Source organism: Bos indicus x Bos taurus, chromosome 4 (assembly GCF_003369695.1).
Source record: "Bos indicus x Bos taurus breed Angus x Brahman F1 hybrid chromosome 4, Bos_hybrid_MaternalHap_v2.0, whole genome shotgun sequence".
NCBI classification, from domain to species: domain Eukaryota; kingdom Metazoa; phylum Chordata; class Mammalia; order Artiodactyla; family Bovidae; genus Bos; species Bos indicus x Bos taurus.
Genome location: NC_040079.1, coordinates 44,913,431 through 44,929,197, shown reverse-complemented (window position 1 = coordinate 44,929,197; position 15,767 = coordinate 44,913,431). Strand labels below are relative to the sequence as shown.

At 47.8% G+C, this 15,767-nt stretch overlaps 1 protein-coding gene across 6 annotated transcripts in view; it reads left to right on the top strand.

Annotated features, from left to right (window-relative positions):
* The window catches only part of TNS3 (tensin 3), a 222,654-nt gene that overhangs the window by 32,884 nt on the left and 174,003 nt on the right, over positions 1 to 15,767 (top strand). For 5 of the 6 annotated variants that reach the window (XM_027539303.1, XM_027539302.1, XM_027539297.1 and 2 more), the window contains exon 2: positions 12,277 to 12,388. The exons of the other annotated variant lie outside the window; for it this stretch is intronic. Coding sequence is in view for 1 of the 5 variants with exons in the window: in XM_027539301.1 (XP_027395102.1) it covers positions 12,277 to 12,388 (112 nt within the window). In the remaining 4 variants the exon portion in view is untranslated. The remainder of the gene's footprint in view (positions 1 to 12,276; positions 12,389 to 15,767) is intronic. 6 annotated transcript variants of the gene reach the window in all.

Below are 15,767 nucleotides of genomic sequence, written 5' to 3'. Positions count from 1 at the left end.
CATCTCGGCCCTGCCTCTCGGAGGAGGCAACATTGGACCCTTATGGGCAGAATCCCTACCCAGAGTTCCTGATGTGGTCTAGCCAGGTTTGGTCAAAGCTAGGGGATGTTGGGCATTTTGGGTTCACAGAACTATGGAGGAATGAAAAGACTGGGGTTCAATCCAGAGATGAAGCTTGGTGACTCAGAGGGTGCTCTGTCAGTGTCTCCTTTCCAACCACACCTTCCCTGTAGGGGCCAGTTCCCAGGCACACAGGAGGGCTGTCTGGATGCTCTAGCAGAAGGGACAGGCCGGATGAGATGCCTCTATCCTCACACCCGACCTGGGGAGATAACTTGGGTTTGGGACCACCCGTAGGAGGTCGGCTCTGCTGTGACAGTGGAGCATTGCTCACTAGGTTAAACTTCCCAAAGCTTCTGCTGGTTGCCAACAGCTGGGGATGCATCTCTGCAGAACTGGGATTTCTGGAGGGGCTAGGGGCTTCCCTGGTGGCTCAGATGATAAAAAATCTGCCTGCAATGCCAGAGACCTGAGTTCGATCTCTGGGTCGGGACAATCCCTTGAAGAAGTGGGAATGGCTACCCACTCCAGTATTCTTGCCTGGAGAATCCCGTGGACAGAGGAGCCTGGCGGGCTTTAGTCCATGGAGTTGCAGAGTTGGACACAACTGAGTGACTAACACACACACACACACACACAATCCACTATTATCACTATTTTGATGTTCAGGTTGTCCCAGATCTGGCCAGGACAGCCTCTGCAGGCCAACTCAGCCCCCTGGTCATGCAGCCCCACCATTCTGGAAGCATTCCTTTACCTTTTGACGTTTGTACCATCCCTGACTCCCTGATCTGAAATCAGCCACGTCTCCAGGGAGCCCTGATTTCTTTTACTGGGAATCAGAGATGTGGGTGCTGCATGTAACCACTACTCTTGGGAGCTTCTTTAGGCGCCCCCTCCCCCACCACAGACAGAGCTGGGGAGTGTAGGGAGTTTCTATGTGCCTCTGTGTGTATGGGTGCATGCCTGTGCATGGGTGTGTGTGTGTGTGCATGTGCACATTTGCATTAGTTTTCATTTCTGTATCTGTGTCTCTGCATTGAAAACATGAGTTACACCAGCATCTGATTCCAGTCCCACAGCACGGCTTTCACTGAAATGTTCTCCCTTTCTGTGTTAGTAAACTCCTTCTTCACCCAGTGGTCCCAGGACACAGTATGTTCACGTGGTTCCTCCTCTCTCACTTCCAGAGACTCCCACTGCCCTCAGGGTTGGGCCTTGGCTTGCTTTGTGGGGCCCCCTTCCTCTCCACGCCTGCTCTTAGGATGCAGACTCTGCCTGTCTGCCATCCATGCCCCAAATGCATGCTGTGCTTCTGTTCACACAAACACCCTGCCTTATGGTCCCCTGGTTCTTTTCCTGTCTCAAAAATGTCCATCTCTCCTAGGTCTCAGCCCACCTGTCATCTGTTTTCCCTGAAGTCCCATGAGTGGGCTCAGTGCCCCCTCATAATGCCACATACAGACATTTCCACCGTTGGGTAAAGGGGAGTCATTCATCACTGTAGTCCCTGTGATGCCAGGCACACAGGCTGCTCATCAGCGTTCTGGGATGGCCTATGGGAGTAGCCTCCATTCAGTTAGATGAGATCCTGGATGGGCCAACCTCACATCTTGTCTTAGAGTTGGACTCAATGCTGAGCTCATGTCCCCAGTCCAGTCTGGCTTCCCAGTCTGGGTTGGTGATACAGCCCCGAGGCCTGGTATTGGAGCTTTACCCTCAAAGTTTGGACCCAGGCCCCCTGAAGTCCATCTTGTACAGGAAGAATCTCCTTTGTTGTTGGGGACTCAATGCAGCCAGAATTCAGAAGCAGATGTCAGGCCAGCAAGAAGCAAGGAGGATTGTCACTTCACCAGGGGCAGGCTAGGCTCGCAGCACAATAGTGGGGTGAATCTGGCAAGGCTGGAGTGGCTGGCTTGGTCCCTAGGCTGAGCTGGCCCCAAACCCTCATGCTTCGGCTTGCCTCAGAGGGGTGGTGTGGGAAGCTACAGGGAAAAGGGACTGGAGAGGGGGCCAAGAGGCAAAGCGGGGAGTCCTGGCAGGTTTGTGTTTGCGAAGTTCACTTGGGCTCTGGTGTTCTGGACTTCAGTGGACTATCTGTGATCCCTGATTCTCACTGAGTTGTGATAGCCCACTGTGCTATCATCCATGAGGTGTGATTGCATGCATGTATTTATTATTAATAATAAAGTGTGGGAATTTTCTGAATGATGTATTTTTTAATTGAATCAGAGGAGATTCAGGTGTCCCTACGAAAACACCCGTTTGTCTTCCAACCTGGCAACCATGGGCCTAGGTGCACTGGTGCTCAGGACCATCATCACCAAGGGCCCCATAGAGTGTGCAGCCCTGTCCATGAGTTCAAGGAGCTTTATCATGTTGAAAGTTACCTGTTTGCTAGGATTGAGGTTCCTCCTTCTGGTTCCATGGGTGAGACTGGTGATAGATCTGGCTGATTCCTGGGAAAATGCTTGACTTGTGTGCCCTCAGACAGCAGAAGAGTGTGCTTCTAGCTGAGCCTGTAGGCACAGCTCTGGGCTCCGTCTTGTTCTCGATGGTGGGGACCCAAATCCGATACAGATGTGTGTTCTTAGGGATCCTGCAGTCATATGGGGGTGAAGGATATGTATGAAGAAATAGAGCTGAGAGGTGTTTACAAAAACTAAAGTTTGACTCCTTTATAGAAAAAGTGAATAATGATGAATGAATCTAGAAAATAAATTAACAAATGAATGAATGATTATAGAGACAGATGAATATACTCTTATTTGAAGGATGAAGGCGAAATGAGAATGAATGGGTGGCTGCCAGGTGAGAAGCCAGAATGATGTGTTTCTGGGTTTTTTTTTTTTTTTTTTTGGTGTGTGGTTGAAAGTCAAAGAGCAGCTTTGCTATTCCACCCCAGAAATGGAAAGATGGGTATTTGGTGCCAGAACCTGAGAGGTTAATGTCGGCCTTTGAATTGATGGCTGGAATTTGCACATGTGTTAACCATAAAGGCCTGGGGTCTAGCCCACCCAGACTGCTCTCCAAAGCTAAGACATTTGGAGTTGCAAGCGGAGTTGAAGATCTGAAGTCAGAGCGTTAGACCAACACAGGGCATCAGTGCTGCTGCATCCTGGGCTGGGCAAGAGGCAGGCTGAGCCACTGGAACACCTGGCGCTGCTATGCACACAGCGAGCCGGCAGGTCTGAGACCATCCAGCTCCCGGGGCCACGTGCTCCTCTGCATTGGCCTCTTCTACGGGACCCTGCAGAAGGGAGAAGGTGGCCTCAGCTGAACAAGTCCACTGTCAAGGGACCCCTTTCCAGGAATGTTTTCAGAGCTTCTCATGGTGGAGAGCTAAGAGCCACTGGTCCACGAGCCCTGCCCAAGACGACTCAGTCTTGTGGGGTCTGACAGGCAAAGGGCCATCTGTCTGTGGATCAGGCCCACCTTCCCCCTCTGGGCTGTGCTTCAGGCTAAGGGACCCTTCCCCTTTCCAGGTGTCTGGCTTCCTCTTCATGTGAGACCCTGTCCTCACCATCCCAGTCACCTTTATCTTCTTAAAATAAGTTAAAAACAGTTTTAAATTTCCTTCTAAAATCACGGACCCAGAGAGGGAACTCGGATGTGATTTGCTGGGAGCTGGATGGCTCTCTGGATAGTAAGGAGAGGGAAGGGTGCTGTGGATCCCAGACCCCAGGTACAGAAGGCCCCATGGTCATTTCCTTTGTGCTTGCTGGAACCTCTACCTGCTTCTCATCCCACTTTGGCAAGGCTGCTCCTTGTTTTTCTTAGTTGAAGAGGCAAATTGGAAAGACAACCTTTCTGTATTAGAGTTTTCCTTCTTTCCACTCCAAAGCCACTGTTGGCTAGCAGTATAGATTACCGGTGATACTGACCATTACAGATGCAAGTTTACTGGACAGTATACAAGATTTAAAATCCCGAAAGCCAGAGAGCCTGACGCTTTTGATTTTAAGTCCCTGGGTCTGCATTCTTGGAGAGGTCTGAAATCCTAGTCAAGCTGTACTCCAGCCAAAGGCGGGGGTAATCCAGTGGGAGGGCCAAGGGCGTTGGAGGGCGATGGAGGGTTAGCCCCCCACCCCTGTCCTAGGAGGCGTTTCCTCGCCACTTTTTCTGGGTTTGGCTGAGAAACCTTTTTCCTCTTCTCCGGAGCTGCGGTCTGGGGCGGGGGGAAGGGAGCGCTAATTTGTGTCAGATGGAGGGGCGCCGGGGGGCCGTGCGCTCATTCGTCTGGCTTTTGTTCGCGGCATCTGACTCCTGACGACCGAGTGGACTTGGAATTGGCGACCGCTTCATTTCAGGGCTCCAGGGGTCGAACTTCTGAGACTCCCAGACACAGGAGCCCAGGAGGCATACCTGCCGGGCATCACCACCCGGGAGAGGTCCGCGCCTGCCTCGGCCTTCCTCGCCCGGCCCGGCCCTCGGCGGTGGCCCGGACGGCCATGCGGCTGCGCGCGCTGACCCCGGGGCCGCCTGGAGGGTGCGCGCGCGGGGCGCGGGCTCTCCGGCACCGGCGCCAGGTGAGTGGGCGTCCTGCGAGGGGGAGGGGCGCAGGGAACCGGGACCCCGGCGCGGCGGGAGCTGGGAGCTGGGACAGGATGGAAGCCCTGGGAGTGGAAGCACTTTTGGGTTGGTGCACGCCTGTGCTTGTGTGTGCCCGCGTACCCCGGTCTGCGCGCCAGTGTGCCCTTGCACTCTTGTCTGCGCGTGCCTGTTCGCGCTTTTGCCCTGGTCACTGCGCGTGCCCGTATGTCCACGAGTGCGCGCGTGTCCTTGTCTATGTACGCGTGTCTCGTGTGTGTTCGTCTGTGCGCGTGTTACTTGAGCAGGAAAGAACGAGCGAGGGAAAGCAGAGCTTTGCCTGGTGGGAGGCCGGCGCCCTGGTGAGCCCACGTGAAGTGGGAGACAGCTTTGCTCTTAATTTTCGAATCCAGCTCCGTCTTCAACACACTTCCCTGGACTCCTTTCCTGGAATGGAAGCAGGACATTGGCAGTTTCACGGACTCCCTTCTAGCTTGTGTTTCTTTGCCAAGGAAAAGGGTGCTGTAACTCTGGGTGTGTGAGGATGCTCTAGCGTTGTTGCAGAAGTGCAAGTTCCCCAGGGCCGTGTTACAGCGCTTGGTCCTGGGACTGTCTCCCATGGCGCTTGACTTAAGCTGAGTAGATGCACAGGCGGCTCCCTACTAGGTTCAGCAGTCCCCTCTCTGAGTCTAATAATTAGGCATTTATTGCATTCGTTTTACTGGAAACTTATGAAGGTTCTGAGGAGTGAGAAGTTGTCAGAATGTCAGCCACTTGACATCACTTTGAATTGTACTCATTCTGATTTTTAGTTTAACAATCAAATGCTACTCCTGAGAAACTTGGGGACCGTGTGTGGAAGGCAGAGGATGTCCCTGTGCTCTGGGTCCTTTGGCTGGGTGTAGGCATCTCTGGGCAGGATCACTCCAGAGGTTTGGGGCTCGCTCTCTTCACGCAGGAAGTTGTGGTGTTTAACTTCAGAGTCAAGTTGCTTGGTGATTTTGCTGAGTGCATCAGCCCCCCTCGAATGCTACTGAAGGTTTCCTAGGTAGGAAAACACTCACCTAAATCCTCTCTCCTGAAAGGAAAAGAGGCTTGGATTGTGTTGGTTTAGGCTTTGTGGGGGTAACTGTTGCCACTGCAACATTAGCTGAGAGAACTGAGCCGAGAGGACTGTGAGGTTTTGCATTTTCGCAGAGCAGAGCAAAACGTTACCCTGCTGCATGCCAGTGGAGCACTTCCTCGCTCAGTTTTTCAGAGATTTTTCTTTCTAAAAAGAGACCTCACCATCAAGATCAGCACTAATTACCCTGAACCCCTCAGGGAGTCCTTGTGGAACTGGCAGCCTTGCTCTCTACCCTTCCCACTGTCTGCTCCTAACAATTAAATGCAATTTAGATTCCTGAACTGAGCCTGCTAAATGCTTCAGCATTTCGGCCTCCCCTGTTCCCCGTGCACTCATTGGGCCCGCCTCTTTGGGAGAAATGAAAGCACAGTATCAGGTGAAAACAAAGGCAGCCTAATCCCGTCTAGGCTCACTTCACAATGGAGATGTTATGTACAGATGAAGCGTGAGCAGATGTTATTACACTATCTGAAATGAATTCCTCCACCATCCAGCCACTGAAATGGCTTCGGCCTCCACACAGCACCTCTGCTGTTTCCTTCCTCCAGGTTTCTAACTGTGGCCCAGCCGGCAGGAAAACCACAGGAACACAGTGCCTCTTTCTCCCTGGTTGTAATAAAGGTATTTGTAAGGAATAAAAACGTCACAGTATCCCCTGTTGGCTCACAGAATACAGCCAATTCATTCAGTTGACAAGTATTAATTGAGGGTACCAGGCACTGTGCAGGGCCTTGGAAGACAAATAGATAAGAGCCTGGTGTCCTGCCTGTAGGAAATTACACAAAAGAGACGGCTATAAACAAATAACTGAAATATAAGGGAGGAAAAGTGTGTGCCAGCTGGGGGATTATGATAGAGGCTGTGTGTGTCAGCTACTTGAATGTCTACTCCTGTGTGAGCATGAGGCCTGGGGGGAGACTGGATCTGAGCCCATATTCCTTATCCCTTGGCTACGGGGTCTTGAGCTTGCATCCTATGCTCTCCATGTAGAACAGTGTTGATTATTTATAGTACAGAAGGGCCCTGCCAATGTCATGGACTTCATGATAGTAGCATCTTCATTCCTCTTTTGTAAGCACTGAGTTCAAGAGCCCTACTATCAAAAAGTATACGGTCTCTTGAAAAAAGCAGAAACAGACAGGTAAACAAGTTTGGAATAGCAGTGCCTTGCCGTGGTGTATTAATCTATACACTATTTAGAAGTGTGTTATTTGATGTCCAAATACTTTAGGGGATTTTACTAAAATCTTTCTGTTTCTGATTCCTAATTTAATCCCATTGTGGTCAGAGAACATATTTAATACAACTTGAATACTTTAAAATTTTCTTAGACTTGTCTACTAAATATTTCATATGCATTTGAAAAGAGTGTGTATTCTGCCGCAGTTAGGTCAAATGTTCTGTAATGTCAGTTAGGTCAAGATATTGATAATATTGTTCAAAGCTTATGTATCCTTGCTTATGTTCTGCAATAATTATCCATTATTTCTAAAAATAATATTAATTATTGAGAAAGGCTATATTAGTTTGCTAGGACTACCATAATGAAATAACACAGACTAGGTGTCATAAACAACAGCAGTTTATTTTTTTATAGTTCAGGAGGTTGGAAGTCCAAGATCAAGGTATTGACAAGCTTGGATTTTCCTAAGGCCTCCCTCTTGGCTTAGTTTGTGTGGCCACCTTCTCACCAGGTCCTCACATGGACTTTCCTCTGCGTGCCAAGCTTCCCTAGTATCCCCTTTTCTTTATATAAGGACACCGGCCCTGTTGGATTAGGTCCCTACCCTTATGGCCTCATTTTACCTTGATTATCTCTTTGAAGGCCCTAACTTCAAACATAGTTACATTGGAGGTTAAAGCTTCAATATATGAATTTGGTGGGGACACAATTCAGTGTGGGGTAATGAAATTTCTGACTGTCTATGTTTGCCTATTTCTCATTGCAATTCTGTCAGTTTTCGTTTCATATATTTTGAGAATTTTGTTATTAAATGCGTAACTTTGTTATCTTCTCTTGATGTTTCTACCCTTTTATCATTTTGTAGTGCTTCTCTATGTCACTGGGGCTTCCCTGGCGGCTCAGATGGATATCATTGGGAGTATTCTTTAATCTGGAATCTACTTTGTTATTAATATAGTCATTTCAGCTTTTCTTTAACACTAACGTTGTATATTTTTCTATACTTTTTAAAAAAAATATAATTTGACAATCCCTGCCTTTTAATGAGATGTTTAAACTGTTTACCTTAATGTGATTCCTAATATATTGAGGTTTAAATCTATCATCTTGCTGCTTAGCTGTTTTCCATTTCTCTTATGTGTTCTTTATTACTGCTTTTTCTCTTTTCTTGCCATTTTAACATAATTTTGTTTTCTCTTCTTTGTTGTATTTATTACCTACAACTCATTATTTTAGTTGTTGCTTTAGGTTTATGTTATAGATTTTTAGCTTGTCGCAGTCTGCCTTCAAGTGATAGTGCATTGCTTCGTGTATATTATGACAGCCTTACAGTGGTATCAGTTCAGTTCAGTTCAGTTCAGTCGCTCAGTCGTGTCCGACTCTTTGCGACCCCATGAATCGCAGCACGCCAGGCCTCCCTGTCCATCAGACTCACATCCATCGAGTCAGTGATGCCATCCAGCCATCTCATCCTCTGTCGTCCCCTTCTCCTCCGGCCCCCAATCCCTCTCAGCATCAGAGTCTTTTCCAATGAGTCAACTCTTTGCATGAGGTGCCCAAAGTACTGGAGTTTCAGCTTTAGCATCATTCCTTCCAAAGAAATCCCAGGGCTGATCTCCTTCAGAATGGACTGGTTGGATCTCCTTGCAGTCTAAGGGACTCTCAAGAGTCTTCTCCAACACCACAGTTCAAAAGCATCAATTCTTCGGTGCTCAGCTTTCTTCACGGTCCAACTCTCACATCCATATGTGACCACAGGAAAAGCCATAGCCTTGACTAGACAGACCCTTGTTGGCAAAGTAATGTCTGCTTTTGAATATGCTATCTAGGTTGGATATAACTTTCCTTCCAAGGAGTAAGCGTCTTTTAATTTCATACTACCTACCATTTCTCCTTTCCTGAGCTTTGTGCTGTTTTATCGTAAATTTTACTTCTACTTATGTTAAACCTCACAATGTATCATTATTAGTTTTTATTTAAAGAGTTAATTATCTTCTGATGAGTTTTAAGTAATAAGTAAAAGACCTTACATATTTGTCCATGTAATTAATCATTTCTAGCGGTCTTCATTCTTTTGTGTAAAGCTATATTTTCATCTAATAGTATTTTCCTTTTGCTCAGACTATCTTTAACATGTCTTGTAGTATGTGTCAGTTGGTGATAAATCATTGCAGCTTTTGTATATTCTAGGAAGTTTATAATTCACTGTCATTTTTGAAGTGTGCTTTTGCTGGATTGGTCAGTTTTTTCTTAGTGTTTTATATTGCTACACCGTGTTTTCACTTGCTTTTTTTTGAATGAGAAATCTACTGTTATTTTAATGCTTAATCCCGTGAGTGTAATTTGTGCTCCCCTGCCTCCCTGGCTGCTTTTAAGATCTCTTTTTTTTCCAGTTGAAGTATAGTTGATTTAGAGTGTTGTGTTAGTTTCAGGTGTACAGCAAGTGATTAATTTAAATATATATATTTCTTTCTAGATTATTTTCCATTATAGGTTAATGTAAGATATTGAATATACTTCTATGTGCTGTGCAGTAAATCCTTGTTGCCTATCTGTTTTATTTATACTAGTTTGTTACTCCCTACTCCTAATTTATCCCTCCCTTTCCTCCATACTTCTTTGGTAATCATAAGTTTGTTTTCTGTATTTGTGAGTCTGTTGCAGTTTTGTTTAAGACTGTCTCTTTGTAACTGGGTTTGAGCAATTTGGTTTTCATGTGCCTTATGTAGTTTCTGTCACATTTTTTTGTGCTTGAGATTTTTTTGAGTTTCTTGGATCAATGGGTTTATAGTTCTCCTCATGTTTTGGAAAAGTTTCAGCCATTATCTCTTCAAACCTCCCTCCACCCACCCATTTTCTTTCAGGGGCTTATAAGCTGCTAAAAGTCCCACAGTTCACTGATACACTTTTTGTTTGTTATCTATCTGTTTATTTACATAGGTTGCCTTTTCTTTCTGTGCTTTATTTTGGTAAGTTTCCATGGTGATATCTTCAAATTCACTAATCTGTTCTATTGCAGTGTCTGATCTGTTAATAATTTTATCCAGTGTTTTAATATTTAAATATTAAAATATTTAATATTTTAATATCTCAGTTATTTGCATTTGCTTCTGTAAATGTTTGTTTTGGATCTTTTCTTACCTACCTTTTTGAACAAATGGAATATAGTTATAATACTCTGTTAATATCCTGTGTGCTTATTCTCGTCAGTTCAGGGTCACTTTCAATTGACTGATTATTCTCATTATGGGTTATGTTTTCCTGTTGCTTTGCATGCCTGATAATTTTTTAAAAAGTGTTTATTTGTTTTTATTCAGCTGCACCAGGTCCTAGGTGTGGTGTTGGGATCCTTAGTTGTGGTGTTGAGATCCTTAGTTGCAGCATGTGGGATCTAGTTCTCTGACCAGGGGTCCAACCAGGGCCCCCTGCGCTAGGAGCATGGAGTCATAGCTGCTGAACCACTAGGGAATTCCCATGCCGGATAATTTTTGATTGGGTACCAGGCATGGTGAATTTTACCTTGCTGGGTGTTGGGTATTTTTTTATTTCTACAGATATTCTTGAGCTTTGTTCTGAAATGCAGTTAAATTACTTGGAGAGACTTTGAGGCAAGATCCTCCTGTTTTCTATGCAATATTCCCTGAATCTTGGGTTTTCCTGGTCTGGCGGTGGGAAGAAGGACTATTTTCGGCTCTGTGTGAGCACTGTGTCCTTAAATGGGGGTTCTTTCCCCAGCCTTGAGTATCTTCCTCAAACAGCTGTGTGTACACACATGCTCTCCGGTACTGTGCTGAATGCTTCCGAGGGCCCTTCTGAAGATCTTAAGAGTTCTTTGCAGCTCTCTCTTCTCCAGTGCTCTCCTTAGTGAACTCTTTCTTGCTGGCTTACTCAGCTTGAATTCTTAACTCCTTTCCTTCAACCCATGTGGTATACTGGTTCGACCTTCCCTCTCTGCATCCTGAAATCTTTCTCCATGTAGGAATTTGGAGACATCGTAGAGCTCACCTCATTTTTTCCTGCCTCTGAGGAACTAGATAGGTTCATTTGCCTTTTCATCAGTCACTGTGTGCTCATATCTGACTTCTTCATTCAGCCTGATAATGCTTTTGATGTTCACTCATGATGTTGCATGTATTAGTAGCTTACTCTTGTGTATACCCAAGCAAATATTTGGATATATGATATGTATCCATTTTATGAATATACCATGGTTTGTTTGTCCAGGTTCCTTGTGATGGACATCTGGGTTACTTCCTGTTAGGGGCACTTTTTAAAAAGGTAGCTCTGATCATTCTCACACATGTCTTTGCAGACATATTTTTTAAGTGTCTATAGAAGTGGAATTCGGAGAAGGCAATGGCAACCCACTCCAGTACTCTTGCCTGGAAAATCCCATGGATGGAGGAGCCTCGTAGGCTGCTGTCTATGGGGTAGCACAGAGTCGGACACGATTGAAGCGACTTAGCAGCAGCAGCGGCATCAGCGGCAGCAGGAGTGGAATTGCTGAGTCGTAAGATTGGTGTAGATTTAAAAATATGTGTTAAGAAATTGTCAAGCTGCTTTCCAAAGTAGCTGTACCATTTGTCTCCATTCTCGGTAACACTTCTTCTTCTCAATGAATTTTAGCTATTCTGGTGTGAGTAATGGCCTCTGAGAGTCCATGCGGATATCGGTTATGTTAGAATCCTCTGTCGCATATCAGAAAATGGGAATATGATTGGTGTTTAGGTTCAAAGGCAAATTGAATTTTTATAAGATCCTCAGCCATAGCTGTGAGCCTTGCTTGACACTACAAACATGGAAATGGTGGCTAAGTGGTCCCTCTCCTTGCCGTGCCTGTGTGTGTAATGGATTCGATGCTGTACCAGGTTTAAAGAGGAACCGCCTGTCCTGTCACCGTGGTCTGATGACAGCTTCTCCACCAGTACCTGAGTTCAGAGAGGCTAAGGGGCCAGGAAGGCCAGTGAGTTAGTGTCCTCTGCTATAATCATGCTGTTTGCTGATTGTGTCTTCCCTAGAAAAAAGCATTAAGACTCTAGGCATGCACGTGGATTCTTTTGTCACAGAAGTGGTGACTGTAAGCCTGCAGTCTGGAAGCTGATACACTATCGCATAAGCCCTTCACCCAGGGGATTATGAGGTGGGCGCATGTGGGTCATCACTAGGGCTCTGGCACTAAGCGTGCTGATGGGGTATCCCAGGCTCCCGGGATCCCAGCCTTGGCAAGGTGCTGTCTTGTTCTGCTCTGTTTGCCTGGTCAAGTTCCTGTTTCAGCTCTTCACCAACTCAGCTGGATTTATTATCTCTTGAAAGGGAAAAGGAAGAGCAAACGGACTATCAATGGAAGCGCTGACACTCTCTCCCTTTACTTTTTCAGCCAGAAGAAGTAACTGCGAGTCTGCACAGTTTTAAGAACAAGGCCTTTAAAAAAGCCAGAGTCTGTGGGGTTTGCAAACAGATTATTGAAGGTCGAGGGATTTCATGCCGAGGTGAGTCCACGTTGATCCTTCTCATGCCGATTAAACTGAAGCAAAGCAAACAAACAAAAACCCAAAATGAAACCTTCTTTCGGGAGTTTCCAAAGTTAAATCATGGAATTCCCCATCTTAACCTGAGTTTCCCCTTACCCTCACTGGACTGGGATGGAACGTATTTACACAGATATATGCTCATGAGAAATTTTTCCAGAAAGAGCAAAGTTAGTCTTAGGAGGGGGGCAGCCGTGAGTGTCTCATGACTTATTTTCCTTCTGTCCTGTAGTGTCAGTAGCTTGAGTCATCCCCTTTTGTTTTCTGGTCTCTTACCAGAGTTTACAAATGAAATTTTTCTGTTCTTTTGAGTGATGGTTCATTGCGTTACTGTCCTTTTAGCCTGTTGTCAGGCATTGCGCCCGTCCATAAACAGAGCCACCAGCTTCAGTATTTGGTGTTTAAACCCCAGGTAATCAATCCAACTTGCTATTTTTTTGTGTTTTCATGGTAGTAAATCTGTATAACGGACATGTGAGGAGGATTTCTATTGTTTCCCTTGAACCCTGTAATCGTGGTTCTGTGTCACAGAGTGGAGGCAGGTGGGGTTACCTGGGAGAAGGCTTTGGGCTGCTCTGGGCTTGTTATCACTGATGGGTTTGGGATTTTCTCTGTAGAATAGTTCCAGGGTTGCCTCTAGGCTCCCCATCCTCCCAGTGGACTCCCTGGCACATGGTCCCTGAGGGCTGCTTTGGGGTTAGGCGGCCTCAAGGAAAGATGCATGATGGCCAAACTGCAGTGGAACCTTAGAGGGGGCGGGAGGCAGGTGTGTCCCCTCCTCTGAAGCGCCCCTCCACTGTCAGCGCTGACGGTGCCTTGGAGCCAGCTCCCGCCTCTCCTTCCCCCTCTGCGGCCTCCTGGAGGTGCCATAAGTCCCCTCCCTCCCTCACCCCACACGGGTCTCTGTTTCAAAGTTGACGCACCTGCTTCTCAGAGTGCATGGCGCTCTCACCTTGTCCTTGTATGCAGCCTATCTCACAGGGCCTGAAGGTTCCTCTCCACCTAGAAAGGGTGAGCCAGGCCCTGGGGGCTGAGGCGTCACCTGTGGGGGTGCACCTGGGGCATGGATCCAGCACCAGGCCTCTTGGCACAGGCCCTCTCCCCACATCAGCAGGCCTGCATGGGTGTGCACGTACACACGCACACACATGCACGCACAGACACACACACACATGCTCACAGGAGCATACACACACATGGAGATGCAGAGAAGGGCGTGGCCAAGACAGGGCTGGGCCAGGAGCACAGGCTGGTGCTCTGAGTCTGTTAAGATCAAAGTCTGCTCTCTGAGTCCCTGATGTGGGTTGCAACATTGTCCTCTGGATGGCTGGTGCAGGGCCTGGCTGGGATGGGTGTGAGGTGCTGAGCTCACTTTCTGGCACTTTACTTTGCAGCTGCTGTGATAATGATTTTTGCTCGATGACCCCACCTGAATGTGCCGGGGTGATTCCCACGTGGCTGACACGGGGGACCTTAGCTGGCTGCTGTCCACATGTGCAGGTTATGAACACAGACCAAGCTGGTTTAGCTCCATAGGCCCAAGGGCTCTGTCTCCCACATACAGTTAATGATGGCCTGGTGGTGACAAACAGATTGGCTCTTGGGAGAGTCAGTTTCCTTCTCATCTCTGTATAGCGGAGGCCTGAGTTGACTAAGGGGCTATCCCAAACATCCTTTTAAAACTCTCAGTACTTCTGCCTGAATGACCTATAAGATACAGTTGTTCTCTTCAAAGTAAATGGAAGCAATGAGATCTGACCAGACTGGAGACAGCGGTGCCCAGCAGCTAGGATTTCCCATCAGGCCAGAGCTCCTCAAGGATGCTGACAGCCCCCAGTACCGTCCAGGGCTTGGCATGAGAGCATATTCCAGGCTCATGCCTCCTTCCCTGTCCTGCAGCTTCCCAGGCTTGTAGGGGCCAGGAGGGGCCCGGAATATTCTTTGTTTCTGAATGATCTGTCTTATGGCATTTGGTGCCTGTGATATGTGAGATGTCAAGGAGGACTGAGAGGCCTGGTGGAGTGGTGTGGGTGGCATGTGGTTGTGTGTGTGTGTGGCTGTGTGCTCGTGGTTGTGCGTGCGTGTGGCTATGCGTGTGCGTGGTTGTGCGTGCGTGTGGTTGTGCACCGTCTAGAATTCTATGGGGGAGGCAGTGAGATCTCAGGATACCACTGGGTGCGGCATTGCCCAAGGCCAACTCGGCCCCGAGGACCCTGTGCAGGACCAACATAAAAGGATGGGAGGGCAGAAGGGTGGCAACAGGCTGGCCTTGTGCAGTGCTAACTCGTGATCTGTCTGGCTTATGCTTCTCTGGTCTAAGAATCACTGTGGTTCTGTTTTATCTCATAGTCTGCTAAGTCGCTTCAGTTGTGTCCGATTCTGTGCGACCCCATAGATGGCAGCCCACCAGGCTACCCCATCCCTGGGATTCTCCAGGCAAGAACACTGGAGTGGGTTGCCATTTCCTTCTCCAATGCATGAAAGTGAAAAGTGAAAGTGAAGTCGCTCAGTCGTATCTGACTCATAGCGACCCCATGGACTACAGCCCACCAGGCTCCTCCATCCATGGGATTTTCCAGGCAAGAGTACTGGAGTGGGGTGCCATTGCCTTCTCCAATCTCATAGTCTAGCCCTGTGGAAATCACTTTTTGGACCCATCTAGTTCTTTTTTTCTTGAAGAAAGTCCTTCACTAGCGACTGTCCCATAGGTGCCCTCTGCCTCAGGGGGTTCATCTCCACGTGTCATTTCCCCGTAGGAACACTGCTATTGTGTTCTTGTGTGGGGAAACCAGGGCACACACTGTCACCCCACCACTTGGCTGGGATGCTTTGCCTGGTTTGGAGGCAGTAAGAAGAGGTCTGGGGCTGGGCACAGGTCCTGGGGCCGCTCTGCACTCATGCTCCCCTTCCCTGTGTGCACACCCCAGCAGACATGCCACAGTCCCCATTCTCACCTGGCCTCCTTGTTTTGTCTTAAGGCCACACTCCTCTGTTCTGAGCCCTCCAGCTGAGGGAAGTGTATGGACTCTCCCTGAGAGGCCCTGGATCCATCCCTCGTGGCCAGGTGGTGGCACTTGTCACCCTGAAGCACGTGGCCAGGAGCAGTGAGCTGGCAGAGGCCACCTTGGTGGCATGTACAGCTCAAGGAAGCCACATTCTTGGCCAAAGGAATCAGCTACCTGGCTATGGGCACTGGAGGCTGTGCTATTGGGAGAAGTAAACAGGAGCAGGTCCTCCTGAAGGCACAGGTGGCATGGAAGGAGGCCACAGTGACAGGTGCCCATGGAGGCATCATGCCCTATTTCTGGGTCCAGCACGGGGTGTGTTCATAATGTGGTGA